Source organism: Mobula birostris, chromosome 7 (genome assembly GCF_030028105.1).
Source record: "Mobula birostris isolate sMobBir1 chromosome 7, sMobBir1.hap1, whole genome shotgun sequence".
In the NCBI taxonomy this organism is placed as follows: Eukaryota; Metazoa; Chordata; class Chondrichthyes; order Myliobatiformes; family Myliobatidae; genus Mobula; species Mobula birostris.
The window spans coordinates 130542085-130562444 of NC_092376.1; the positions used below are offsets into that span (position 1 = coordinate 130542085).

At 39.3% G+C, this 20360-nt stretch overlaps 1 protein-coding gene across 7 annotated transcripts in view; it reads right to left on the reverse strand.

The window, feature by feature from the left end:
• Positions 1-5305: 5305 nt before the first annotated feature.
• arhgef37 (Rho guanine nucleotide exchange factor (GEF) 37) overlaps positions 5306-20360 on the reverse strand; it is a 123019-nt gene continuing 107964 nt past the window's right edge. For 5 of the 7 annotated variants that reach the window (XM_072263745.1, XM_072263749.1, XM_072263747.1 and 2 more), the window contains 2 exons: positions 11008-11180; positions 5308-7759 (listed from right to left, as the gene is read on the reverse strand). In XM_072263745.1, coding sequence (XP_072119846.1) covers positions 7553-7759; positions 11008-11180 — 380 coding nt within the window. In that variant the 3' untranslated portion in view covers positions 5308-7552. Of the gene's footprint in view, positions 7760-11007; positions 11181-20360 lie in introns of all 7 variants that reach the window. The other 2 variants (XM_072263744.1, XM_072263743.1) reach the window with 2 other exon arrangements.

A 20360-nucleotide genomic window follows, 5' to 3' on the forward strand; every position in this document is an offset into this window, starting at 1 on the left:
CCATCCCTGCGCCGCCTTCTCTTGCCGTCTATCTCCCACTGAGCAGACCTATGACGTTGGGAACCGGGAGTTGCTGGCCGCTAAACACACCTTGGAGGAGTGGAGGCACCCGCTGGAGGGAGCTGAACATCCATTCATCATCTGAACAGACCATAAGAACCTGGCATTCATCTAAACAGCTAAACACCTTAATTCCCACCAAGCCTGCTGGGCATTATTTTTTGGCCATTTCAAATTCACCCTCAACTATCGTTCTGGTTCCAAGAACGTGAAGCCAGATGCTCTCTCTTGTCAATACGTCTCCGAGGAGCCCTTCCCAACCCCAATACCATCCTGCCACCATCCTGTGTTGTGGCTGCCCTCACCTGGGAGGTCGAATCCATAGTCAAAGAGGCTCAACGGACTCAACCTGACCCAGGTGATGGACCCCCCCCCCCCCCAATCACCTCTTCGTGCCTGACTCTGTCCGGTCTCAGGTTCTCCAGTGGGGACATACTTCTCGTTTCGCCTACCATCCTGGAATCGATCGAACTCTGTCCCTTCTGAAGCGACATTTCTGGTGGCCCACCATGGATGCTGACACTCTCTCCTTCGTCTCTGCCTGTTCTGAGTGTGCCCGTGGAAAAGCCTCCCATCGACCACCTGTTGGGTTGCTTCATCCCCTACCTGTCCCTGGCGCCCCTTGGTCCCATATTGCTCTGGATTTCATCACTGGACTACCCCCTTCACATGGTAACGCTGCTGTACTCACGGTTGTGGACCATTTCTCCAAAGCTGTGCACTTCATAGCCCTTCCCAAACTCCCTACAGCCCGTGAAACAGCCGACCTCCTTGTCCATCACGTCTTCCGCCTTCATGGAATTCCCTCTGACATTGTTTCTGACCGGGGCCCCCAATTCATCTCTCAAGTCTGGAGATCCTTCTGTCAAGCCCTTGGAGCCCAGTAAGTCTGTCTTCTGGTTTCCATCCACAGAATAATGGTCAAACGGAATGAGCAAACCAGGATTTGGAAGCAGCACTGCACTGCATATCCACCAACAACCTGTCATCCTGGAGCACCCATCTCACTTGGGTGGAGTACGCCCACAACTCCCTGGTCAGCACGACCACCTGAACATCTCCCTTCGAATGCTCCCTCAGTTATCAACCCCCTCTGTTTCCTGCCCATGAAGACAACATCACCGTGCCTTCAGTTCAGGCTCATCTCCACCGGTGCCGCGAGGTCTGGAAGGATGCACACGTGGCCCTGCTCCGCTCAGCTGACCGTAACCGGAGGATTGCTGATCACCATCGAATTCCTACGCCCAACTACCGGCCTGGTCAGAAAGCTTGGCTCTCTTCAAAAGACATCCCCCTCAAGAATGAACCCAAGAAACTCGCCCCTCCTTACCTCGGACCATTCGAAATCGAGAGCATCATCAACCCCTCGGTGGTCAAACTTAAACTGCCCAGATCCATGCACATTCATCCCACGTTCCACATCTCCCAAATGAAACCTGTGTCTGTCAGCCCTTTGTGCCCTCCTGCTGAACCTTTTCCACCCACCCGGGTCATTGACGACTACCCAGCGAACACCATCCGGCAAATACCGGATGTGCGCCGCCGAGGCAGGGGTCTCCAGTACCTGGTTGAGTGGGAGGGATACAGTCCTGAGGAGCACACCTGGATTCCCCACTCCTTCATCCTGAACCCTTCACTCATCTGAGATTTCCATAGAGACAATCCAGACAGGCCGGGTGGTTTGCCTGGAGACTCCCGTTGGGGGCAGGTACTATCACGGTCCAGACTGTTAATTCCCCGTTTCCTCCTAATTTCCTTTGATGGCTGCACACCTGGTTTTCATCAGGACCTGCAGCATAAGAACCCCGGCTTTGCACCCACTAGTTGCCATATCGTTGGTTTTGCCAATGTGATAACTAACGTTTCCCAGCCGCTTAGGATTGTGTGTTCTAAGTTTTGCTTCAGTACCGAGGTCTACCTGTGAAACTCAGTCTCTCCGTGTCAAGATAAGTATTCTAAGTTTTACTTCAGCACCAAGGTTTACCTCTGTAACTCCATCTCTCTGTGCTAAGAAAAGTTTTGTCTGCCATTTTTCCCTTCTATGCTCCGTGTCAAGATAAATCCTGCCTGCCTCCTGTTTTCCTGCACTCCCTCCTGTTCACCGTTCAATGCTCACGCCCGCGTCTGCATCCTAACTCAATCTCCGTGCCTGTGTCCTGCATTTGGGTTCGCCTCGTTCATTGCAACAGTATGTTCTGTCAATTTTCTAGAATCACCATTAAAGATATGATAACTGCTGGCATGGGTACATTGCTCCAAGCAATCTCTAAACAGTAGACAAATTGCTTCAGTTCCATACTGTATTTCTGTCTGGCAAACAGATCACTTTTAGATTTGCTGTCCAAAATTTCAGTTGAACAATATTCCTTTTATACTGCTCTTGATAATTGTATTATAAAGCAGAAGAACCAATTGATAAATAATGATATCATCTTAACTTGCAAATTTGTAGACCAAAATATATTTTTCAAACCTTACCAGTTGTTTCTTGGAATAAAAGTGAGAAATGGTCTTGTAAGATCTTGCACTGCGTACTTATTTTCCTTCAGTTTTAAATGTAGTGTCTAGTTGTAATTGTAAAGGTTCAACAAAAAGTGTCTTTACATCTACTTTGACACATAACATGTTGCAAAGCTTTAGAAAACAAACTTTATTAATAAATGAAAGCATAATTCTGTCTTCTAAGGAAACTTTATATTTTCACTCAGTAAAAAGATAAATATTTATGATTAACAGCATCTGATCAGCCATCTTGGCTGCTTCTATCTCTTCCTCTACTTGTTAGAAAAATGTTTAAGGTTGTTGCCTTGACACAACTACTATCTCGCATTTTTTTTTTGACTTTCTCAAGTCTCTCATTGTTTTTTTTTGTTCTCCAAGCTTAATCTGTCCAGGAGATGCATCAAACTCACAATCTCTGTAAAATCTAACGTATCACCCATCAGAAGTAAAACCCTCCACAGCTCACTTACACGGAGTGCAGCCACAAGAAAGCAGAATCTATTTCCAAGGACCCTCACCATCCATACCATGAACTCTTCTTGGTACTATAGTCCTTCTTCTCAGTTCTGAAGTACGGGAGCCTTAGGTCCCACACCACTAGGCTTAGGAATAGGTATTAACCCTAAAACCATGAGGCTCCTAAACCAGCGTGGATAACTTCACTCACCTCAACTGTGAAATGATTTTACAATCTACAGACTCACTTTCAAGGACTCTATAACTCATATTCTCAGCTTTATTTATTTATGTGTTTGCACAATTTGTTGTCTTTTGCACATTGGTTGCTTATCAGCCCTTGTTTATGTATAGATTTCATTAATTCTATTGTGTTTCTTTATTTTCTCGTAAATGCCTGCAAGAAATTGAATCCCATGGTGACACATAGTATACATACTTGGTTAATAAATTTTCTTTGACTTTGATCTCTTCAACAGATCCAAACCAGTCTTTCTTCTTTATGGCTACTATCTAGTTTCCAATGATCTTTTACTCAAAGTCTAGAACAGTTTGCCACCTCTCAATTCAGTGCTCAATTACTTGTTTAATTCTCTTCAATCCAGGTCACTGCACCATCAAATTAAAAGCTGACATTCTCTGTAACAACCGTGGGAAGCCTTCCTTTCGCAGCAACACACACAAAATGCTGGAGGAACTCAGCAGGTCAGGCAGCATCTATGGAAGTGAATGAACAGTTGATGCTTCAGGCTGAGACACTTCATCAAAACTGAAAAGGAAGAGGAAGGGCACATGAATTAAGCTCCTTTCTCATCCTATTTAACCTGGTTGGAGATTTTGTGATGGCTCACCACAGCATTTTTTCCAATATTTATCTTTGATTCTCCATTGGGTACAACTGTACTTCCATTTTTTTTAATCCAAGTTAGAAAATCATATGAAAAAATTCTTCCCTCAATCCAGCTTGATTACACCTATTGTTCTGTCTGAATCTAACCTCTTCAAACCATAACCATATGTTGAAAAAGCTCTCATTCAAAAATGTCAGCTAAATTTATCATGTAGCTCAAAGTTTATTTAAAGTTCTTTGATTGTGAAGCATCATCCAAGACTTAATGCCTTCTTTGTAGTCAGGGTTTCTTCACTCTGGATCATATTTGCATCTGTGGTTCTAATACATGAAGCTGTCCAGGTATTAGCAGTGACATACATTTTGCAATGTACCTTGAAACACATTTTCACTGCCTACTACTATGCTAACTGATGTCACACCCTCCCTATAAAATCTACTGCAGAACCTAGCTTTAGCATGGCACATGAGAATTTATCTAGAACAGTTGAAAAGGGACTAGGCTACAAATTCCAGTGCTGACAACTGGCTTTAGGAGTATCCATTTTAAATTTAACAAAATACTCATTTTTCACAGTAGTTCTCCATCTAGCATCTAATCACTCATCCTCTTACCCCCAATCCAAGGTTGTTCATAACACCAACTGCAATAGTTGATACAGTTGTTGTACAGCTGAATAGATATTGCAAAGAAAGATTAACTAAACATTTGTTTCAGGAACTTGATGCATTTTTCAACTTTCTAGTGTCAGGGTAGTGAGATTTCAAGCAATTGCTGAACATAAGAGATTCTGCAGATGCTGGAAATCTTGAGCAACACACATTTACTCATATAAAATAGAATGGAAATCATGATTTAAATCCACAGAATGAATCAACTGCTTGAGAAACATACAAAATTGTTGGAGGAACCTATCAAGTCAGGCAGCCTCTATGGAGAGGAGCAAACAGTCGAAGTTTCGGGCAAGACCTCAGGGCTACCCTACAGTCTTGATAAAGCATCTTGGCCCAAAATATTGACTGTTTACTCCCCTCCACTGACGCTAACTTGATGAGTTCCTACAACATTTTTGTATGTTTCTCAAGCAATTGATTCATTCTGTTGATTTAAATCCTGATTTCCACTCTATTTTATGTGATATATATCATAAAACTACAAATTCTATATGGTAATTTTACACTTTAATAAATTTTTCAGATTTCAGAGAAATAGCATTTATATGGTTTTTCAGTGAAGTTTGTGATGCCTGAGATTGTTTTCATTTGCTGTATTGGTTTACATTTTTATTGCACAGGAGCAAATTGCTCCTAATGTTCTTCCAAATTGTTCCAATTGACCTCTTAAAATACAGTAATAAAAGTCAAGACTTCAACCGATTTAACAAAATGCATCTATATTACCAATTAATTACATCAATTTGCATCAAAATACAATGATTTGATTACTGACCCATCAAATTTTAGTTGTTTTGCCATTCACCTCACAGAGGACTGCCTACAATATATGGTTTTCAGAACACCCCTTTCCCCATCCCACCTTCTGTCAGGTACCTACTCTAACAGATACCTAGATTAAAAGCAAATCACACTCAAAAATTCTCACATACAATCAAGTAGGGTGATAGCGAGCATTACTTTTTATTTAGTGAACAAAATAAATATTGGAACATTTGTATTACCATATTTTGGACTCTTTTAAACACATGCTATGCACTTACTTTTAACTTCGAAAACCATAGAATTCTGAAGGAATAGCAATCCGATCATTATAAAACTTCATAATGGGCTATAGCACTTTATAATTTTTAACTTAATTACTCAGCAATACCTCAGTGAACGAGACATGTCATTTTCACTTTATTACACTGTGTCTATTTGGTGACTATTGAAAATCTTGTCAAATCACAAATTATATACAGATAAAACAAGTGCAATTGGAGAAGAGCCTGAAATTCGAGGTGTGTGTTTGACTGTTCATGTGCAAACTCCAGAACTTGCTATCAGATTTCTTCCATTATAATAAAGAGTATTAATGGTTTCACTATTATCACTGCAAATTCTGGAAATAAATTACTACTGATCCACCATTCAAACAAAAGGGAAAGTACAAATTATTCATAAACAGTTTTATACTGAAGTCAATACAGTAATAAAAAAATTAACATGAAAGATAAATAATCGCATTTATCAATGATAATCTATGGTAATGTAACAAACAGCCACATTTATCATAAAAATATTTAAAGCAAAGAAAAAATAAAGTAAAATGGTCATCAGATATTTAAAATAAAAGATGGGAAATGTTTAAGGGGGATGGTCAGAGTTGGTGAAGCAGATTGTAGGAATATTTGGTCAAATTAAGCAAAAAAGTGAGTTCATGACTTACAAATATACTGTTCAGAATAAGCCTGTCTTTTATAAAAGGTTATTGCGTTATGATTGACCATAATTAGTAGAGATTTTTTCCCAAGGTAAGTGTACAACATGGAAATGGTTAATTTATCATATAGTAGTCTTTTTTTTTGAAATTACTAAAATGGAGTTTTGAACTGCAACAGAAAGTGGAGATTCTCAGCAGCTCAGGAGACGTCTGTGGAGGTAGATACTGAATTAACATTTCAGATTGAACTTCATATTCCTGACAGTGTCAGGGATCCATTCTGTGTCTCTTTCCACTTATGCTGTCTGGCCTCCTGCATTTACATTTTCATTTCAGATTTCCAACGTTTACTTGTCTTCACTTTTCAATTACTATTTGATTCCAACAGCATATAGTTCTTTTCTCATCCTCTAATTTTAACAACAATCAATACTTTCAAGTACAAATGTGTTCTACATAATATCCTTTTACAGTTAATTTATAAACATAATTAAGTGCAAGCATACAGATACATACAGGAAAATACTTCATATTGATCATAAATACAATACTTCAATTGGCTAATGACCTTCTCAGAAGAACTTATTTTATTCATTAAATTCCAAGATGCCAGTATTTAGAAACGCAGCACTTAAAACCTTAAGTAATAAAAGCATAAAGCCTACCCTGGCTCCTAATAACACAATTTAGTTTAAAAAGGAAAGCTTCTACTATGTTATTTTAACAAGTGTGGCACTTCAGCTTTCTAGGAATAATTTCTTCATGTGAACTATTCAGGAATTTCTCTGAAGATTCAGGGCGCTATCCAGCTAGGTTTTGTAAAATACCCTGCTGAAGGTTAACAAGTGCAGAATAATTTATTTGAAACCGAGCAGTAAGCATTTGTATGATCATAAACAAATCTGCCTAGACTTTTCTCTATTTATTCTGAACTTAAGTTTAAAAGTGCACAAGTCAAATGAGCATTTCACATTCCAGGGTGCCATATTTAAACACTAAAATTAACCTATGGGAGATAATACAATTTGAAATCTGACTGAAAATTCCTAAAATATACAACTACTCTGATAATTATTTGTAATTACATTTCTCAAAATAAACAAAACTAGTTTCTTTAAAAATATACCAATAAGCTTAAATATATATGTCACAAAATGTTTTTTACTATCTAAAATATTCTCATATTGTCATACACATAGCACATCAAATGTAGTAATTCACAATTCTTCATGACTCTTGCTACAACAACAATTGCATTCAAGGCAATTTAGTGCAACTTCAAAATCATTCTAAAATAATAAGTATTATAGTGCAAATGATTTCCTCACTCCAGTCACAGGCACCTTCACCAAGTAATTTGAAGGTACATATCCTCTTTGTCCATTTACTTCTATGAGATACCATTCTGTATTTCCTCTCTTATCATGAGCTTCCAGTATGGTTACTGCATCTCCAGGCTGTAAATTGGCTTCATGGGGTCCTCTTGCAGCAAAATGGTATGCTGCAATAACCTGAACGTACAGCAAAATATCATAAATGAGCAAAGTCTTTCTTTTTGTGACACCTGTATCACATTCCAGTAATCACAGAATTGGATCTTGGAGCTGTTTAATATTCATTACTAGTTAGACGCAGTGAAAGGTTGCATTCATTCTCACACCCTCCAGTCTGAAATTACATTAGGGGGAAGTTTTCTTTCTTATTGTGTTAACAAGATAAACCCATTTGCAAAGAAATAGAAAGTAAAGCTTAACTTGTACACTTTTGCACATTGCTTGTTTGTCCTGTTAAGTGTGAACTTTCATTGATTCTATTATGCTTCTTGATTTTACTGTGTATGCTCACAGTTGCATATGGTAACATATATGTATTTTAATAATAAATTTTATTTACTTTGCTCATATCCCCATTGAAGCAATAACTGTTCTATTTTATTTGGAGCTTTTACCTTCTGATATATTCACTATTAAAACATTGCCTTTTTTTTTGACTGGGAAAAGAGACTATCATGAAATGGCAGTCATAATAGAGGAAGAAGGTAGCAAAAAACTATGATCTTCCAAATGAGTTAAGTGAATTGGCAATGCGGCTGTAAAACGAAATGTTCTATCCCCTCCTAGTATCAACAGAGAGGAAAAAATACAAAATGTGACATGATCTGTCAGTGAAACTTCAATGGGAAAGGGTAGAAAAGGATCACATAATTACTTAATATACAGTATTAGCAGAATTCTTGTATTATAGTTTCATGATACTTATTTCAATTTTTAAGCCAGAAGTCTGTAAACAATTTTAACAAGAATTTCTAAGGTTCATAATTAGCAATAGTGTTTTGACTTATCAGGACCTGTGCAATGAGCCAGAATTGATTATAGAACTTAAGGTAAAGAAACCATGAAATGGTCATAATATGATAGCGTTACCCTGTAATTTGGGAATGAAAAGCTAAAGTCAGATGTATCAGTGTTACAGTAGAGCAAATGGAATTACAGAGGAGCTGGTCAAAATTGATTGGAAAAGAACACTGGCAGGGTTAATGGCAGAGCAACAACGGCTGGAACTTCTGGGAGCAATTCAGAAGCCACAGGGTGTGTGTGTGTGTGTGTATATATATATATATATATCTCCCAAAGAAGAAGTATTCTAAAGGGAGGATGACACATCTGTGGCTGCTAAGTGAAGTCAAAGACAACATAAAAGCCAAAGAGAGGGCATATAATAGGGCAAAAAAATAAAGGGAAGTAAGAAGATTGGGAAGTTTTATAACCAACATAAGGCAACTAAAAAAAAAGTCATAAAGAGGGAAAAGATGGAATTCAAAGGTACAAGCAACACATGCAAAGTTCTGGAGGAACTCAGCATGCCAGGTAGCCTCTGTGGAAAAGGGTACAGTCAATGAAGGTAAGCTAGCCAATAATATTAAAAAGGATACAAAGTTTCTTCAGATTCATAAAATGTAAAAGAAAGTAGGTATTGGACCACAGGAAAATGATGCTGGAAAGCTAGTAATGGGGGACAAGGAAATGGCAGACAAACTGAGTAAGTATTTTGCATCAGTCTTCACTGTGGATGACACTAACAGCATGCCAGCAGTTTGACAGTGTCAGGGGGCAGAAGTGTGTGAAGTTGCCATTACTAGGGAGAAGGTTCTTGGAGAACAGAAAGATCTGAAGGTAGATAAATCACCTGGACCAGTTGGTATATACCCCAGAATTCTGAAAGAGGTGGCTGAAGAGATTACGGAGGCATTAATAATGATCTTTCAAGCACCAATTGATTCTGGCCTGGTTCCAGAGGAATGGAAAATGTCACCCCACTCTTCAAGAAATGCAGAAGAAAGGAAATTATAAGCAAGTTAGTCTGACCTCAGTGGTTGAGAAAATGTTGGAGTCGATTGTTAAGGTTGTCGTCTTGGGATACTTGGAGGCACATTATAAAATAGGCTGTAGTCAGCATGGTATCCTTAAGGGAAAATCTTCCCTGACAGATTTGTTCGAATACTTTCAAGAAATAACAAGCAGGATAAACAAAGAAGCATCAGTGGAAGTTGCATACTTGATTTTCAGAAGGCCTTTGACGAGGTGCCTTTTCTGGTTGGCTGCCAAGAGTGTGTGTTTGGACAGTTTCTTTTTATGTTATATATTAATAACTTGGATGACAGAATTAACAGCTTTATGGCCAAGTTTGTGGATGATACGGAGATAGGTGAAGGGGCAGGTAGTTTTGAGGAAGTAGATAGGCAACAGAATGACTTAAACAGATTAGCAGAATGGGCAAAGAAGTGGCAGATGGAATAGTGTCGGGAAGTGTATGGTCATACACTTTGGTGGAAGAAATAAAAGGGTAGACTATTTTCTAAATGAAGAGAAAATTCAAAGGTCTGAGTTGCAAAGGGACTTGGGCGTCCTCGTGCGGGATTCCCTAAAGGTTCGTTTGCAGATTGAGTCAGTGGTGAGGAAGGCAAATGTGATGTTAGCATTCATTTTGAGAGGACTGGAATATGAAAGAAAGGATGTGACTTTATCAATGCTTTGTCGCACGCTTAAGTACTCGGTGGGGGGGGAGTACCGATGCTTTTTTTTGCTGGTGGAGGAGGGGGGATAATTGCTCTACTGCTGTTTACCTGTGGGAGGGGGGAGCTGGAGGGGCACTTTGAGGTTCTAACATTTAACTGTCATTCATTCTTTGGGGCACTCCTCTGTTTTCGTGGATGCTTGCGAAGAAAAGAAGTTCAGGATGTATACTGTATACACTTCTCTGACATTAAATGTACCTTTGAAACTTTAAACGGAGATGTGGAGGAATTTCTTTAGTCAGAGAGTGTTGAATCTGTGGAATTTATTGCCACAGGTAGCTGTGGAGACCAAGTTATTGGGCATAACTTGGGCAGAGATTGATAGATTCTTGATTAGTCAGGACATGAAAGGATATTTGGAGAAGGCAGGAGATTGGGGCTGAGAGGGAATATGGATCAGCCATGATGAAATGGTAGAGCTGACTCAATGGGCTAAATGGCCTAATTCTGCACCTGTACTTTATATTAACATTTAGGGTGATATATTCTGGATATTTTATTTTAGGTGTTTATAGTGTGTTTCATAAGTCATACATTTTAAAGATTTTTTTCAGCATATTATCCAGTAGTATATCAAGTTAATATTAATCATCTGTCTCGTGCAGTTTAACACATTAAATTTAAAAATCCACATAAGTTTTAGAACAACATCATTAGATGGACCATTAAATATAAAGCCCTTACTTGATACTGTATTGATGGTGGAGGAACAACAGGCAAATGACAAGAACTTCTTCTGGAATTTGTTCCATCACCAACATCAACAAGTGATGAACCAAGTAACTCTTTATTTCCACCAGGTTCATTTTTGGATTGATACAGGCTCAATTTTCCTGCAGGTACAAATCCTCTTTGACCTTACAAAACAAAGATTTATAACTTCAAACAGAGCAATTGTTTTAATTTTGTGATTTAAATACAGATTTTTTGTTAAAATTGAAGCACAAACTAACAGTTAGCAATGCAGATAAATTACCTAAAGTATTTATTGTTTTGTTATACAAACTAAATTATTAAAGGTATAGACAAGACATTCATGGAGTTGCATAGAATTTACTCTAGATTGTTTTTTCCTATCTCAAATCAACCAGAACCAAGATAAATCTGCTCAGAAAGATTGTACAAAACTTCAGCTGAACTGCACATGCATATTCTAAACCTGGTTCCATTTTTCATCAAATCTAGATTTAATTTCTCGCAGGTTAATGCAAGTTTAATTTGCTAATTTGATTGTTTTCATCCTTTTTCCTAATCCACGGGGGAACTCACTCAAAATGACTGCGACTTCCCAACATCCCCTGACTTCCAATGCTTTGTTTTCACAGATAACTTTATTTGAAACTATCACTCTCCCTTGGCATAGCTCGTGGGTATTCTGTGTCGGGAAAGCAGTTGTGATTGTGGCAGCAAACCCTTCATGGGTTAATGTAATGTGGCATCCTGGCACTGACTCTAAACTGATTGCTGTTATATAGTATGGGTTGTTGACTTTTGTGCATAGGGAATGTAAAAGAAGGAGCATATGTCCATTTGAAATTCACTTTAAGAAGGTCTTTACCATAGAAAATCATTGCCAAGTTGTAAAATTAGTCGTTTGCTTTCTCAGGTTCTGGTTATTGTGATACGAATTTTAAATGATTCTTTGGTCTGTTGATTTAAGTTTTATAAATTCACTATAAATATTACTAATTTCTGCTAACACATAAATGCCACTGTTTTGACCTTTAATTATAGGAAGTTAGAAACATTTTAGAAACGTAGAAAATCTACCGCACAATACAGGCCCTTTGGCCCACAAAGCTGTGCTGAACATGTTCTTACCTTAGAAATTACCTAGGTTTACCCATAGCCCTCCATTTTTCTGAGCTCCATGTACCTGTCCAGGAGTCTCTTAAAAGACTCTATCATATCCACCTCCACCACCGCCAGTGGCAGCCCATTCCACACACTCACCACTCTCTGCGTAAAAAAAACTTACCCCTGACATCTCCTGTGTACCTACTTCCAAGCACCTTAAAACTGTGCCGTCTCATGCTAGCCATTTTAGCCCTGGGAAAAAGCCTCTGACTATCCACATGATCAATTTCTCTCATCATCTTATATACCTCTATCTGGTCACCTCTCATCCTCCATCGCTCCAAAGAAAAAAGGCCGAGTTCACTCAACCTATTCTCATAAGGTATGCTCCCCAATCCAGGCAACATCCTTGCAAATCTCCTCTGCACCATTTCTATGGTTTCCACATCCTTCCTATAGTGAGGCAACCAGAACTGAGCACAGTACTGTACTCCAAGTGGGGTCTGTCCAGGGTCCTATATAGCTGCAACATTACCTCTCAGCTCCTAAACTCAATCCTACGATTGATGAAGGCTAATGCACCATATGCTTTCTTAACCACAGAATCAACCTGGGCAGCAGCTTTGAGAGTCCTATGGACTTGGACCCCAAAATCCCTCTGATCCTCCACACTTCCAAGAGTCTTACCATTAGTACAGTATTACATTTGTATATTCTGCCATCATATTTGACCTAACGAAAAGAACCACCTCACACTTATCTGGGTTGAACTCCATCTCCACTTCTCAGCCTAGTTTTATATCCTATCAATGTCCCGCTGTAACCTCTGACAGCCCTCCACACTATCCACAACACCTCCAACCTTTGTGTCATCAGCAAATTTACTAACCCATCCTTCCATTTCCTCATCCAGGTCATAAAAATCATGAAGAATAGGGGTCCCAGAACAGATCCCTGAGGCACACCACTAGTGACCGACCTCCATGCAGAATATGACCTGTCTACAACCACTCTTTGCCTTCTGTGGGCAAGCCAGTTCTGGATCTAGGTTAAGGAAGGACACTCTTATGTATTATTCCATCTTGTTCCTGCAGTGAAATGTTTAAGTTCCCACATATGCTCTCTTAATTACAGATAATTAGAAGAGTGAATTTGTGGTTATTTTCTAAAAACAGTTGAAATTTGAAAAAAAAAAATTAGTCATGTTCTTTTTTGGTAACTTATGACTTTAGGCATGAATTTCAAGTGAGGAACAAGATTTTAATCCCTCCAATGCTAAAATTAGCAAATTCACTAAAAATACATTCTGCACTTTCAAAACAAGTACTTAGCTGAATATATACTTATCCAGATCACTGGGCAACACATCTCTATCCTCACAATCCATGATGTTATATCTGCATACAGATTATCCAAATATTTGTAATACATTATTTGTATGCAACAGGCTATCTTGATTTGAAGCGCAAATCTACTTAATTAAGGGTTGTTATGACATTTTAAAAGTTTACAAGAAAATAGTGTGTTATCCATATACTGTAGCTACCTTTAGCTTTTAGGAAAGCTTGACAAGTGTTTTGGTCCACAATTTAAGCACCATTTTAACCATGATAAATGAAATACCTTCGGCAGTAGAGTTTAAAAATTGTTATTAAGCATTTATATGATTAAAATAAAATTAATGTTAAAGGTCATGCAAAAATATTAAAATGAGCTGTATGTTTTGACATCATGGCAAATTATGTTAAATAGTTTAGCGTGGCTCTTTAAAGGAAAGTCAATTTATGATAAAGTTCTCCAGTATGTTTGATGTTAAAATCCACCCCCATCTTATTTCATTCCAATTGCTGAACATTAAAGGTCTATTTGAATGTGTTTCAACAAGCTTAATCTAGTTTATAATGGAGAGGTCATGCACATGCAATGATGGATTATTGTTGATTTTGGGTTTAAGACAGATAGTTGGAATACACTACAAGAACTTCCATTTTGTATCAGACAAGAGGAAAGCTTAATAGAAAAGCACTAACTTTCACAGGCTGAGAGGATTGTGAGTTTCATGTTGCTAGGTATGAACATTACAAGTAACCTGTTCTGGTCCAATCACGTCGTTGTCTTGGCCAAGAAAGCTCACCAATGCCTCCATTTCCTGAGGAGGCTGAAGAAATTTGGCATACCCCCGTCAACTCTTACTACCTTTTATAGATGCAACATTGAAAGCATTGTGTCTGGATACATAGCACCTTGGTATGAGAACTGCTCTGCATGTGACCACCAGGACTACAGACGGGAACCAACCTCCCTCTATGGACTCTGTCTATACTTCTCACTGACTCTGTAAAACAGCCAATATAATCAAAGACCCATCCACCCCAGATATTCTCTCTTCTCTCCTCTCCCACTGGGCAGAAATTATAAAAGCCTAAAAGCTCATACCACAAGGCTCAAGGGCAGCTCCTATTCCACTGATATCAGACACTTGGAGGGACCTCTTGTATGATAAGATGGACTTTTGGCTTCATAATCTACCTCAGTATGATATTGCTCTTTATTCTTTAGCACTACACTTTTTCAGTATCTTTTATACTTTATTCAGAATCAGAATTGGCAGCAGCAGTACAAAGCAATACATGATAATATAGAAGGCAATAAATAAATAAGTAAATCCATTATAGTAAGCATATACAGTATATGCAGATTGAATAGATTAAAAAAATAGTGCAAAAACAGAAATAATATATATATTGAAAAACAGTCAGGTAATGTTCACAGGTTCAATGTCTATTTAGGAATCGGATGGCAGAGGGGAAGAAGCTGTTCCTGAATCACTGAGTGTGTGCTTTCAGGCTTCTGTACCTCCTTCCAGACTGTAGTAATGAGCAGAGGGCATGCCTTGGGTGATGGGGGAACTTAATAATGGACGTTGCCTTTCTGAGGCACTGCTCCTTGTAGATGTCTTGGATATTATGGAGGCTAGTACCCAATATGGAGCTCACTAATTTTACAACTTTCTGTAGCTTCTTTCAGTCCTGTGCAGTAGCTCTCCCACCATCCGCATACCATTGCGTGATGCAGCTTGTCAGAATGCTCTCCATGGTACATCTATAGAAGTTTTCGAGTATTTTAGGGGACAAACCAAATCTCTTCAAAATCCTAATGAAATATAGCCACTGCATTGCCTTCTTTATAGCTACACCATTATGTTGGGACCAGGTTAGATCCTCAGAAATCTTGACACCAAGAAACTTGAATTTTCTCATTCTCTCCACTTCTGATCCCTCTATGAGGATTGGTTCTGCATTGTCATTTTTTACCTTATTCTAACTCAATGCACTGTATAATGATTTGATCTATATAAACAATATGCAGTTCAAATTTTTCTCCATAGCTTGGTATATGTGACAATTAAAAACCATTATCAATACCAAATATTTGCTCAGTTAAAGGCCACAGATTTATTTGAGTGAGGTCTGATATGTGGCCCATCTACGGACACAAGAGATTGAAATCTAGAGCAACTAACAGTCTGCTGGAGGAGCTCAGCAGGTCAAGCAGCATCTGTGGGTAGAAAGGAATTGTGTAGTCCTAATGCAGGGTTTCATATTAACACTTCTGATGCAAGGTTTTCGTTTGAAATGCTGATACATGTCCTGCCATAGATGCCTTTCCACCCACTCAGTTCCTCCAGCAGGTTATTTATTATATTTGTGTTATCCAGGATTACCTGGAGTTACAGAGTTCTTCATATGCTAACTGTTAGCGAGAATATTGCAGAATACTAAAACCTTATCATGCTACTTCTACAAAATGATGAAACTTTTTACTCCTGCAGAACAGCACTTGTCACTGATTTCACTAAGCTCAGCTACCACACAGGGGTGACCTTGAAAATCACTGACAGGCTGCTCAGTATCAAACTGGTGACAAGAAACCTGGAGAGGGCATGTGAATTGGCACAGGAAAAATAGCAGCAGAAGTACATGGTAGAAACTGCTAAACATGTATCAGCAGGATAATGCAATTAACAAAGAAGCAAAAGACTTCCCTTTTTTCCTTATGCCTTTCAACTAAATCTTGAGAGCTGTTGGCATAAAGTTAAAAAGTACAGCTGGAAGAGGTTAAAGTTCATTTCAACATTCAGGTATTTAGGTTTAATTTTGGGTACTAAACAGAGACACACGCTCACCTGGATATGCAGTCTGCCCCTGTTAAGGCAAAAAGGGAGCTAATTGCCTAGAGGGTAAGTATAGTACCGTACCTGAAGATTTGGGCTTTACCTCTCACTGTGTTGCATTGCGGGCTGAATATTAATGCTCCACTGTTCCATTTCTACTGGCACCTGTGAAATGCCAATAGCTGATCCTGAGCAAAACAACTGGAAAGTCAGTATGAGGTAGGAGATCACTGATGTGAGTAGAACCTAGCAAAAGGTTATTATTCCACCCTGTCACAAGAGGGTGCATGGTAGTGCCAGCCTGCAACACTCTTTCTATTGACCTGGGAACTTGCCTTATTAGACTTCTTTTTATTCTCCCACCACTGAGTCCCCTTGCCAATAATTTTTCGTGATGAGCAAGATATCACTACTTCTAAGCTATGACTTTATCAAGATAAGAGATTGGCTCCAATGATGTCAATGGAGATTTATCTGCTATTTGAAGGAGGTCTCAGTAACAGTCATATCATATTATAATATACAGTAACTACAGGTGAGGGATTTTTCCTTTGGCTCAATTCACAAACTCTTCACTACAATTTACAGCTAAAAACACAAAGTATTCACTTCAATCATTGAATTTCTTTGGATAATTTCTTCAGAAATAAAAGTATACACCATAACAGGAAAGTAGAAAGGTTGATAAACCTCTTCCAGCCCGCACCACTTCAATAGCTTTCAGTCTCTGTTGGTCCCTACCTGATCAAATACGTGCCCCTTTGTCTGTACACTTGTTCCCCTTCCCTGCAAGATTTAGCATGAATGATTTCTAACCTTCCTGATGAATTGAAAGAACCACATCTCAAACTTTTTCCTCACTGCCATCAGGTTCTTGAATCAGCTTGAAAATTCCCAGTGCTACCTTGTCTAAATTTCACTTCTCTCTCTTTCAATGTCACTAATATCATTATGTTTCCCTTTGTTTATTTCGTCATGCAAGTTATGTTTAGTTTGTGTTTGTCATATTTGTAATGTACAGTGTTGCTGCTGCATAAAGCTGACTTTCATGCTATTTATACTCTGGATATGTACGGCCATGACAACCTAACTTCAGCATGAACTAGAAATGTTAACTCTGAACCTCTTCTTAAATATTCTATTTCCAGTATTCTCTATTTTCATTCCAGACCACAAATATAGCTTCCACTCTGTTCTACAGCTATTGTTTCAACACAATTGTCTATACAACTCGGAATATGTTGTACTACATTTTGTGGTTTATCTCCAAAACTTTCAATTCCAACATGCCTGTCTGCAGTCTTTCCTGTGGCGTTCTAGCTTTGCAGTATTGGCATGACATTAGTAAGTCCATGCTTGTTATAACACACTTCAATTAATTGTCAGAGCTTTTGAACTTAATCAACATCGCAATGTAGTACTCACTTCCAACTCAGGCCAATTAATAATTAACTTGTAGGCAATGAACCTTTCCCCAGAACCTTACACTCTGGTGTCATCTTTGACAGACTTAATCAACTTTACCTCAGGCTGATAATTCTGCTTCTCTCCTCACTTCTTCTGATTTGCCTGCTCTTTGATTTTGTAAATAGTCTCACGGTCTCTGTGTGCTCATCCCGTTGCAGTTCACACTGCTGATAAAACCATAAGACATAGGAGCAGATTTAGGCCATTCAGGCCATCGAGTTTGCTCCACCATTCTATCATAGCTGATCCCGGGTCCCATTCAACCACACACACCTGCCCTCTCTGGCTAAACAAATTCCTCCTTACCTCTGTTCTAAAAGGTCACCCCTCAATTTTGAGCCTGGGTCCTCAAATTCTGGACACCCGCATCATCGGAAACATCCTCTCCAAATCCACCCTATCTCGTCCTTTCAACATTCAGTAGATATCAATGATATTCATCCCCCCACCCCCCACCCCGCCGCATTCTTCTAAATTCCAGTGAGTACATTCCTGGAATCATTCTGGTGAACCTCCTCCAATGACAACACATCCTTTCTGAGATATGGGGCCCAGAATTATTGACAATACTCCAAGTGCAGCCTTACTAGTGTCTTATACATCCTCAGCATTACCTCCTTGTTTTTATATTCTATACCCCTTGAAATAAATGCTAACATTGCATTTGCCTTTTTTACCACAGACTTAACCTGTACACTAACCTTCTGGGAGTCTTGCACGAGGACTTATAAGAATCTCTGCACCGGTGATGAATGAGTGTGTCACAGGATTCAGCTCAAACCGTGTCAACAAGGAGCAAGGAGGTTTCTCACAAATTACAGGCGCTCTTATAAAAGGAGAACTTTGCTGGTGTTCAGTGTCATTCCAGTGGCCCAATCAGTGTGGCAGGAGCAGTGCAGAGATGAGTTAATAAAAGTTTAGAATGGGCAAGTGAAGTGGCCATTATTGGGAATGGGCCAATGGTGAGGGGGGACTGTTTAGCTTTGTCTCAAAGGAGGCTTTGGCTGGGAAAAGATAATGGCTTTTGGTTAGTTGTCTGGGTAAATTTCTGCTCAGTTTCCCTTTTTTTCTTACTGCGTCAGGGGTAATTAGTGTTGCTTAAATAGCTGTTATGTGCTCTTCATGCCAGATAAGACCATAAGACATAAGAGCAGAATTAGACAATCCAGCCAATTGATTCCACCCCACAATTTCATTATGGCTGATCCCATGTCCCATTCAACTCCATACACCTGTCCTCTCACCATATCCCTTCATGTCCCGACCAATCAGGAATCTATCAACTTCTGCTTTGAATATACCCATGGACTTGGCCTCCACCGCAGTCTGTGACAGTGTATTCGACAGATTCACCACTCTTTGGCTAGAAAAAATTCCTCCTTACTTCTGTTCTAAAAGGTCATCCCTCAGTTTTGAGGCTGTGCCCTCTAGTTATGGATACCCCCACCAGAGGAAACATTCTCTCTGCATCCATCTTATCTAGTCCACTCAACATTTGGTAGGTTTCAGTGAGATCCCTCCGCACTCTCCTAAATTCCAGTGAGTAGAGGCCCAAAGTTGCCAAATGCTCCTCATGTGTTAACCCCTTCAGTCCCAGAATAATCCTTGTGAACCTCCCCTAGACCCCCTCCAATGACAATAAATCCCTTCTGAGATAAGGGGCCCAAAACTGTTGCCTGATTAGTGTCTTATGAAGCTTCATCATTATCTCCTTGTTTTTATATTCTATTCCCCTTGAAATAAATGCCAACATTGCATTTGCCTTCTTTACCACAGACTCAACCTGTTAGTTAACCTTTTGCGATTCTTGCATGAGGACTCATAAGTCCCTCTGTACCTCTGATGTTTGAATTTTCTCCCCATTTAGATAACACTATTCAGCAAAATGCATTATCACACAGTTCCCAACACTATTCCATCTGCCATTTTTTTGCTCATTCTTCCAATTTTTCTAAGTCCTTATGCAATCGTATTGCTTCCTCAGCACTGCATGCACAGCCACTTATCTTCATATTATCTGCAGACGGCGAACCCAGCAGGAGACTAGTGGGAAGGCGGAAGAGCTACCACCTTGGAAGACAATGGTTGCTTTGCAAGCAGATGATCTACCAAGAAGAGAGGTGGTGATCTCTTTAAGCTCACCCGGCAGAAGTCAAAGGCAAACCACTGTTGTAACCTGCCAAGTACATGATTTCCCAATATGTCGGTCTCAATAAAGGATCAAAACAACGACGTTAACAGAACCATGAATAAGAGCAGTGGAGTCGCGTCTGGCAACGGTAGGAATGAGGCTACCAGGGTCGTCATCAAGCGAAAACCTCATGTCAGGATAGCTACGTTTACCTCTTCTTATACGAGGTAAACTAGAAAATGTGCTTATGGAAATGAAAAGACTGAAGATAAACATACTCGGACTATGTGAAACGAGATGGACAGAGGGGGGATGGCTCAAAAGGGATGACAGATACCAACTGATCTATCCAGGAGGAGGTGAACGTAAGCACGGAATTGTAATCTTGGTAGACAAGGAAACAGTGAGAACTATCAAAGGCAGTGAATCCATTAATGAAAGAGTGATGATGATTAAAATCTCGGCTAA